The sequence below is a fragment of the Lygodium microphyllum genome, chromosome 20 (assembly GCF_053477565.2).
Source record: "Lygodium microphyllum isolate KBCC chromosome 20, Lygodium_microphyllum_v1.1.10, whole genome shotgun sequence".
Classification (NCBI taxonomy): Eukaryota; Viridiplantae; Streptophyta; class Polypodiopsida; order Schizaeales; family Lygodiaceae; genus Lygodium; species Lygodium microphyllum.
The window spans coordinates 130,139,623-130,149,320 of record NC_141154.1 but is presented as its reverse complement, the minus strand read 5'-3'; the positions used below and the strand labels follow the sequence as shown (position 1 = coordinate 130,149,320).

At 45.0% G+C, this 9,698-nt stretch overlaps 1 protein-coding gene across 2 annotated transcripts in view; it reads right to left on the bottom strand.

Moving 5' to 3' along the window:
- Nucleotides 1-1,112: 1,112 nt before the first annotated feature.
- LOC148019389 (Melibiase family protein) overlaps nt 1,113-9,698 on the bottom strand; it is a 211,256-nt gene continuing 202,670 nt past the window's right edge. The window contains exons 6-12 of one of the 2 annotated variants that reach the window (XM_087661037.1): nt 4,065-4,228; nt 3,657-3,754; nt 3,495-3,553; nt 3,257-3,391; nt 2,974-3,082; nt 2,686-2,787; nt 1,113-1,858 (exon numbers count right to left, since the gene is read on the bottom strand). In XM_087661037.1, the coding sequence (XP_087517163.1) occupies nt 1,617-1,858; nt 2,686-2,787; nt 2,974-3,082; nt 3,257-3,391; nt 3,495-3,553; nt 3,657-3,754; nt 4,065-4,228 (909 nt within the window). In that variant the 3' untranslated portion in view covers nt 1,113-1,616. The remainder of the gene's footprint in view (nt 1,859-2,685; nt 2,788-2,973; nt 3,083-3,256; nt 3,392-3,494; nt 3,554-3,656; nt 3,755-4,064; nt 4,229-9,698) is intronic. The other variant, XM_087661036.1, reaches the window with a different exon arrangement.

Sequence of the window (9,698 nt, the reverse complement as noted above, 5' to 3'; positions counted from 1 at the left end):
TGTGCACACACACAACACAGAACACAGATCACAAAACACCATCTTTCTCATGCTCACAACATGATGAAATGATGCTTATAATAATAATCTAGTGCTAAGAATATTAACGTATCTTTACATCTAAATACCACATTTCATTTCACTACCTTTTGTTACTTGCAAATAGAAAAGGCCTCATTTATTTTGAGAAAAGGAAGAATAAAGTAAGTTTGGGAGCATCTTATATAAAATTGAATTCTGATAGTAATCAAAATGTGTTGAGGGAACCGAAATATGGATCAGACAAGAGCTTATCTCAACACAACTCAAAGCATGACTAGGTGAAATTGCCAAGATAAAGGCAACTCAAAAGGAGGTCAAATAGGCGATTTATTGAGGTGGCAAAGTCATCATAGAGAAGTTAAGAAAGCTTAAGTTACTCTTGGATAATAATATATTTAGTAATGTTGATAGCTTTAGCAATTGGATTTCTTTTTGCACACCAGTCCTCCTCTCTTCTCATCCCTATCTTGTCTGAGAAGATCTTAGCATTGTTAATTTTAGGAGTCCTTTATTTCTCTTCTCATGCATGTGGGGTATCATGGGCTACTTGCTTTCTAGGTTGATGCATATATAGATAAGGATGATGAGACAACATCTTGCAAGATTAAAATTCTTTTTCTTTTAAAAGAAGTTTCGTTAAGGCTTAAAACCTTTTATGTAAACTGACCTATTAGGGCTGCTGGTACCCAAAATCCACACATTTGTTGTTCAAAGAAAAGAAAATTCTATTAATAACTTTTTTTTTCCTTTGGAACAAAAAAGATTGTGGGAATTGGATGTATCTTAATGAGAAAAGAATAGCTATTTTGATATAACTTCTCTCATGATGGCATAGTTTTTAGATATATCCAACTAGTAATTAAGGTACACTTACATTATGTATATATATTTTATTATTTTATGTATTCAATAATACTCATTCTAACCCCATGAGAACCTATTGGAAACATCAAGGTTTCTTTTGACACTTTATTGACTTTCTACAGCATCCTTATGAAGCTTAACTTGGGTTTTAAAGTGGTACCTTTGACACCCAAAATTGCAACAATGCCCAAAATGGGCTTCGAATGTTTTAAGGCCTCATCCCACCCTCTTCGAGCCTGCCTTCATGCAATCCCTTCATTACATCACCTTGTTTCGAATGCCAGATGAATCATTAAGGTACCAATCAACACCCCATAATGATAGACCTCATTATATGTTGATCCAAACCTAGCACCTCAAATGGACTAACATGCATTGAAGCCCTAACAATGTGCCCATGGCCCTGCATGCAATTGCCAAATACCTTTAGCGTATCAACGATAGATTGACAAAACAATTACACAACATATCATGAAACAGGACATTTTTCTACACAAAGTATCACTTTCTCTTCACACAAGTGATATACATTTCAAATTGACATCATCTTCACATAACTAACATTGTACGGACATTACAAGCCGACACAGTCATGTGGCTAAACGATGATGCGGCCTGCAGTGCTTCTGCCTTTCCAGGAATTCAGTGACAGGATTGCTGCAGATATGGATACCTTGCGGATGGCTTAACTTCTGGAAGGGGAGTCTCAGTCAATCAGACAAGATTACACACTGCAAGGCATAAAGTGCACAGCCATGCGAGGCCAATGTGCCAGACAAGGCGCCCCTCGATGACATTTTCAGGTCGACGCTGCTCCAGACCTCCTGCCCCACACATTCGTAGCTGCGGCTAGCTCTATCATTCTGTGCGTGTGCTCCTAGTATGTCTGCAAGGGGCAGAGAGAATGTGACTGTCCTTCTTCCAAGGTTGAAGAAGGCCACATAGTGGACTCCTGCAAAGCACCACTTACATGAATCAGTCTTTTTGCCTACTTTTGAACAGAACGTGGTAGGAGAAAGCATAAGACAACAGAGCTCGCAAAATCTATTTTGTTTCGAGTCATCTGTACATGAATCTTCCTCATCATACGCTGAAGAGGAACGTTAGAGCTGGAGCCTGATTTTCTTCATATTTCTGCAAGCTTGAGCTGTGACCCTTTGTAGTTTTCAAGAAGCCCTTTCAATCGGGTCATTTAGAGAAGGCTTACATTTGGGCAAGCTCGATTGAGCTAGCTTTCTTTTTCCCCTCAGAGAAAAGAGAGATCTATTGATAAACACCGCACAAATAAACTTCCAAGGTAAAATACAGACACAAAATGGCCCTGTGAAGGACTTCAATAACACAACAAAAGAAACAAAAGAAGTCTCACACAAGGAATCACTTGAGCAGTTTATGATGCTAGACCATGTGTGACCCTAGATGGAAGGACGGGCTCTGTAATGCCAAACCAGTGTGACTCTAGATTATAAGAAGGTGGGAAGCCATGTGTGACTCTAGATGGAAGAAGGTGGTAAGCCATGTGTGATCTAGGTCAAAGAGGGTGCTTGTAAGTTGTATTGTAAGAAATGAGTAAAAGGGAGTTGATCATGTTCCTTCTTGGATGAAAGTCAGCCATATTTATTAGGGACTTTGGGCTACGTAGCCAAATCTGTGGAAATGTAACTCTGAAGGATTAGGGGCTTGGTACTTACGAGCTAGTAATAGTTCCAGGCTATCCATGTAAGGATAGTGAATTGTACATATCCTTTGTAATTAAATTCCAAGTCTGTATACACTTACCGCCTTGTCCATGTGCCACCCAGACACGTATATCCACTGCCTGTCCATATACAGGTTCCACTTCTCTTATGTTACTGGAACCACTGGTTGGTGTCAGGAGCCCTGGAGAAACACCAATTTTGGGCCTTAGAGAAATCATATTTCTGCAAGAGGAAATTGAAAGTGCATGCTTCTTGCTTGCATAGACATGATAGCATATAAACACCCCTATTGAAAATTTCAAACCTCAGGTTTTTCAAATACTGGAAATCTTCTGAGAAAACCACATAAATGCTTTTGAGTATTTACTTATACATAGTCCTTCACCTGCTCTGGTGCTCATTTCTACTGCAGTCCTGATACCATACGGTTCAATTGCCTCACTGGCAACCTTTCCATCTGGCTTCAGGTTAACAAGCTGTTACGAACGATCACCTGTCACTTGGTTAATGATCTTGAATTTCCGACTCACTCACAGGCAGGATGCACTGTTTGACAGATAATGTCACTGGACTATAAAAGCGTTGCGATTAAGTATGACTTTTTGGTAGGTAGAGCATGCATAAGTACACAAAAAAGCTTTCCAAATCACCTCCATATTCCCATAGCTGTTTGCATTGATTTCGAGAACTGTAGGGTTTGTAAGAAGGGAAAGGGTTATGTTGTCTATTCTGATCATATCACCACCAAGCATGAGAGGAGACTTTGCCATTGCCCAGAGTGTCACCTGTATGATTCACTCATTTTCCTTTCAGGTTAATGTGTTTGAAAATCGCAGAGAGTATAGGAGGAGGTAACCTCAGCTGTGATTAAATTGGTTTGCTCTGTACCTGAGTTCTCTGCTCCTCTGAGGTGAGCCGGGAGAGCCTGTATGGACCATAATTAGCACCTGTCATGATCAGATAACTGAAACTAATCAGTTCAGCATAATTTTTTTGTTGGAGCCATCACCATATAGGTGTTGTTCAGACAAAATTTCTTTATCATAAAACCTGGATCGGTAAGATATCCAATAGGTAGCATGTCCAAATCTGGCCAGGAAAAACCAAGCAGACCTGCATTACCTATTAAACCTGCATTTGCAAAATCCCTGTAAAAGAATATTAGAATTAGTATCATGAAATTTATTAATCCAGACAAATGCAATTATTATATGTGGCTTCAATAAATATCCTTTATTCCTTGTTTGAAAATTTTGAGCTGCATAGGAATTTCAAGATCTTTGCAAATCTGCAAATTGCCATAAGTGTTTCCTGGCAGAGCTTTCTGGAAATGTAGGCCAAAAATCTTCTCTATACATAAGTTAGGACAGGAATCTCTTAAAATGTGCTGGCATATTTAGTGAAGTGCAATAAAATATTCACTGATTTGCTGACAGATGGGAAAAAAAACATGCACACCTGGCAACATCAAAATGAGAATGCAGATCATTCCAAGAGTCCCAATCATCACCGGTGACTCTATAAGCATTGACAAGTCCCGATATGAGTGTGGCCATAGACGGATCTGCATGAACTCCAGGTGAGATTGAATAGAGCATTGGGCGGCCAGTTGCTACTATAGCCTGCATCAATCTATAGTTAGAAACTCTGAGATTAACAGTGTGAATATTACTTACGCATTTTATCCATCAGCTACAATTCTTTCAAGAACATTTTCCTTGTCAAGAACAATTTGTCTATCAATCATCATAATGCTAATGGTTTTTTTTTCAGAGAAAAGTAAACATTCTATTAACACTCCTTGGAACCAAGTATCCCAAGGCAAAAAGTAAAATAGAAAGCCGCCCTGTTAAAAACTTCTATATCAAGAAATATGTAACAAGGGGAAGTCTATTACAAAGCTTGAATGAATATCCTCCCTTACGAGTGCGACAAACGCATTGCCTTGTGGAGAATTGCAAATATTGCAAATGTGCTTTGGAGACAAGTCACACTTTGTCCTATGCTCAAGCAGCAGGGCAGCCAGATGACTCCCAGGACTTGGATTGGGAGCATCTTTTGGATTTTGCCAACATGTTGCTCGGGGAGTATGTGCAACATTATAAAAATAATTGTAGTGACTTTGATGGGAGTGATGTCCTTGTTACTACTGTGGATACAAAGAAGGTGCTGCAACTGTTTTCCATGTTTCATGAAAAAGGGGTCATCCCGTTTTTTACCGCCAGAATTCCTATAATGCCTTCTGTACGCTCATGGTTGATGAGTGTTGTGCAAGAGGATTGTGTTGAGGACATTTTTGTGGGCCCAAGGGGGTTTTATGAGGTCATGCTTTGATCCTCTCATCAATGTGATGTGCTTTTAAGCAAGCTGCCATTGTTTTATGATCACAAACAGTGCATGTTGTTCCATGGTGGCCAATGGAGGACTTCACAAAACTGCTAAAGCAAGAATGCCTGGTTTGGGCGGAAGTGGACGGTTGCCCAGCCGTGTATTGGCCTCTTTTGCTTGACTCCATGGCTAGGATTGGTAGAGTGTTGGTACCTCCCAATAGTCGAGCCATCAATAAAAACAGAACATGCATGAGCTCTGGGATATCTGTTGCAAGTGTCCCAATTGGGTACCAAGCCGAAAAAGTTCTGCCTACACGTCGTGCTGCTGCCCCCCACCCGACACGCGCCATCCGATTGGTCGCCCATCCGATCGCGCCTTCCATTTCGTCTCGCCCACTGTCCGACGGTCATGCCATCCGACTGGTCGTGGTTGCTGTCTGACTGTCCTGCACGCTGCCCGACTGATCGTGGCCGTCTTAGCACTGCTCGCGCCTCTCTGTTTGGCTCGCGCGCCCTCGCCCTCAAGGTGTGTAACGGCCGCCTATTCCCCCTCTTGCCTGGCTGTCCCCCGGGTTTGCCAGGCTGCTGTCAGTTACTTGTGCGCGCCGTCCGATCCGCCCTAACAAAACCCCCCCCCCCCCAAAACACTCTTTTTTCTTCCCTTCCCCTCCAGTTGCTCCCTCCCCTTGTAGCAACTCCCCATTCAGCGACACAGCAGTGCGATAGGTAGGTTCTCCCAGTAGGGACGGGCAATGGAAACCTTTGGTCAGACGCCAACGTACTCACCGAGTGCCCCCCAATCGAACACCTTGCGCGTAGTCCTCTCTGAGGAGCAGCTCTTAGCTGTCCGAGCTAAGGAGCTGGAACTAATGGAAACAGCAATCTATGGTCAGGTAGTAGGACATTCCCCAGCTAGGGCCCAGCTTCGGGACTGGCTCCACTCCACGCTGAGCATTGGCTTGGCGTAGATCATGGACGTGGTCCTGTTGGGCCAAGGGATCTTCATGGTCTGCCTCAGCTCGGCAGACGTAGCTCGCGAGCTGCTCGCTAGTTTACCTTATGCATCCATGAAGGGGGTCATATACATGGTCCCTTGGTACAGTGACTTCACAGTGGAGGCATTTGCACTCCACAATAGGTTTCTTTGGCACCCGGTCACCCTCCTCTTCCCCGGCCTGGCGATTGAGTACCGCCAGTTAGTGGAAGATTTCGGGAGGCTCTTCGGCACTGTCCTTCCTGCGTCCTTCACGGATGCAGTGACAGCGGCAAGGGTCCCAAAGTTACGGGTGGCAGTGAAGGAGGTCAAGAATATCCCACAGTTCCTAGAGATTGAGGCAGGCGGGCATTCCTTTAGGCAGTAGGTCATTGTGACTGGGCAACCAGGGCAATGCTTGCGCTGCCACGACTTTGGGCATTATGTAGCAGTTTGCACACGGTTTGGAGCCAAGGCGGCTCCACCTATAGGTCCGCAGGTGGATGCTGACGGTTTCACAAGGGTCCAGAGGCGACAGAGAGGGAGAAGGCAAGGGGGGGCGCAGCCAGCCCCTCAAGCCCAGCCTCGTCAGCAGGGTGATGGCAGACGAGCGTCCCCCTCTCGGTAGAGCACTCCACAACCCCCCCCTGCCCACCCCACCCGGTAGGACCAATCCCCCTCATTTTATCCACATGAGCCATAGACTGCCTCACCGGAGCCATAGATTGCCTCGCCGGAGGAGGCATCATCTTCAGATGATGAGGAAAATTCACAAGTTGAAGGGTTTGATTTTCAAGAGTCATTTGCCCCAACTGCCAAAATGACCACTATTCGCACGGTACTTGCAGTGGCTGCCCATGAGAAGTGGCCAGTGTACCAAATGGATGTTAAGTCAGCGTTCTTAAATGGTGACCTCAAGGAGGAGGTGTACGTGGCTCAGCCACCAGGGTTTGAGGCCCCCATTCTGAGAACAAAGTGTGTAAACTGAAGAAGGCATTGTATGGGCTGAAACAAGCCCCCAGAGCATGGTACCAGCGGATAGATAGGTTCTTTTTAAACCTTAACTTCAAAAGATGTGCCTCAGATGCTAACTTGTATGTTTACAGGGATGGTAAAAAGTCTGTAGTGATTGTCCTATATGTGGACGACCTTCTTATTACAGGTGACTATGAAGATATGATCAACCAAACTCGAAAAGCTTTGAGTTCTGAGTTTGAAATGACAGACTTGGGCTTGTTGCACTATTGTTTGGGGATTGAAGTCTGGCAAGATCCAGGAAAGATCTTCATCTCTCAGAAGAAGTATGCATGGGAGATCTTGAAGGCATTTGGCATGATCGAGTGCAAGGAGATAGCTACACCTATGGAAGTGAATGCAAAGTTATCCGTCGAGGATACATCAGCACTAGCAGACATTGGGAGGTATAGGAGGTTGGTCGGCAGTCTGATCTACTTGTGTAACACTAGACCAGATATCAGTTTTGCTGTTGGTGTTTTGAGCAGGTTCTCAAACAAACCTCATGAGAGTCATTGGAAGGCTGGGATGCGGATGCTCAGATACTTGAAGAAAACTCTTGACTATGGTATCACATACAGTTTCGGAACTTCTCTTGTGGGGAACTGTGACTCAGATTGGGTAGGAGACATTGATTCCAGGAAGTCAGTTTCTGGTTATTGTTTCTCTTTGGGTTCAGGAAATTTCTCTTGGATTAGTAAGAAGCAACCAACAGTGGCATTGTCTTCTACCGAAGCAGAGTACAAGGCAGCTTGTTTTGTTGCATGTGAGGCCGTATGGTTAAGAAGGATTCTATGGCATATGGGAGTGCAGGATGAAGAACCAACTGTGCTGAGATGTGACAATCAGAGTTGCATCGCCATTGCCAAAAATCCAGTGTTTCATGCACGCACCAAACATATAGAGATCCAGTATCACTATGTGCGTGATTTGATGGAGGATGGGATAGTGGAATTGGTCTACTGTCCAACAGAGGAGAATGGAGCAGATATCTTCACCAAAGCACTTACGAAGAATCTGCTTCAAGTTCATCTTCAGAGACTCGGCATTGGGCTGAGGAGATAGTTCACCTATGGGTGGACATTGAGGGGGGGTGTTAGATATGATCAATGCCCCACCCTCATTAGGTGCTACCAATGATCCATGGTGCTCAAAGTTGTAAGGCCCCCATGATGAGGAGAAGCCAAGTGTGAGCCCGGACATTGGTGGAGTCCTGACTTGTATATCAGATGAGGTCTATGTGACCGGATGGCAAAAAGGTGACCATTGTGGGTCTAATCTTTGGGTTAGACGGAGTGGTTAAGTTGGTAGCAACTCGAGGCGCATTGCATCGAGTTGCGGTGTAAGGGAGTTAAAAGGGGCCGCTATTGTGGGGTTCGGGGGCCGCGGAAGTGGCCCCTGGCTGGGGGGTCCTGGCCCTGGCGGGGGGTCCGTGTAAAATATTACATGGCGCAGCGAACAGAATCTGAGAAAGAGATAGAGAGTACACAACAGATAAGAGGAGAATCAGTAAATTCTTTAACACAAAGATGGCTCTGTCCACCCGTGCGCTTCCACTGTGTGAAGCTTAGATGGCGATCTAGATAGAAGATAGGTGAAGAGCTTAAGGCTAGCTAAAACAACAACTCTGACTGGGTGAAAGATGAGTGTGTGATGGCTGCGAAGGGGTTTAGCTTTTATAGCCCGCGAAGGTCGTTAGGTCGGCCTGCTGATCGACCTACCATATGAGCCTCCACTAGTCGGCCAGGGAATATTCCAGGGAATATTCCCTTTACCATTGGGCCGGGGGCGCTGCCCTCGGACCCCCGCCAGGGGGGCCGCTGGCCCCCTTGGGACCCCCTAGCCAGGGGCCGCTTCCGCGGCCCTCGGACCCCACAATAGGGGCCCCTTTTAACTCCCTTACCACGCAACTCAATGCAATGTGCCTCGAGTTGCTACCAGCTTAACCACTCCGTCTAACCCAAAGATTAGACCCACAACAGTCACCTTTTTGCCATCCGGTCACATAGACCTCATCTGATATACAAGTCAGGACTCAACTAATGTCCGGGCTCACATTTGGCTTCTCCTCATAATGGGGGCCTTACAACTTTGAGCACCATGGATCATTGGTAGCACCTAATGAGGGTGGGGCATTGATCATATCTAACACCCCCCTTCAATGTCCACCCATAGGTGAACTATCTCCTCGGCCCAATGCCGAGTCTCTGAAGATGAGATTGAAGCAGATCCTTCGTAAGTGCTTTGGTGAAGATATCTGCTCCATTCTCCTCTGTTGGACAGTAGACCAATTCCACTATCCCATCCTCTATCAAATCACGCACATAGTGATACTGGATCTCTATATGTTTGGTGCGTGCATGAAACACTGGATTTTTGGCAATAGCGATACAACTCTGATTGTCACATCTCAGCACAGTTAGTTCTTCATCCTGCACTCCCATATGCCATAGAATCCTTCTCAACCATACGGCCTCACATGCAGCAAAACAAGCTGCCTTGTACTCTGCTTCGGTAGAAGACAATGCCACTGTTGGTTGCTTCTTACTAATCCAAGAGAAAATTCCTGAACCCAAAGAGAAACAATAACCAGAAACTGACTTCCTGGAATCAATGTCTCCTGCCCAATCTGAGTCACAGTTTCCCACAAGAGAAGTTCCGAAACTGTATGTGATACCATAGTCAAGAGTTTTCTTCAAGTATCTGAGCACCCGTATCCCAGCCTTCCAATGACTCTCATGAGGTTTGTTTGAGAACCTGCTCAAAACACCAACA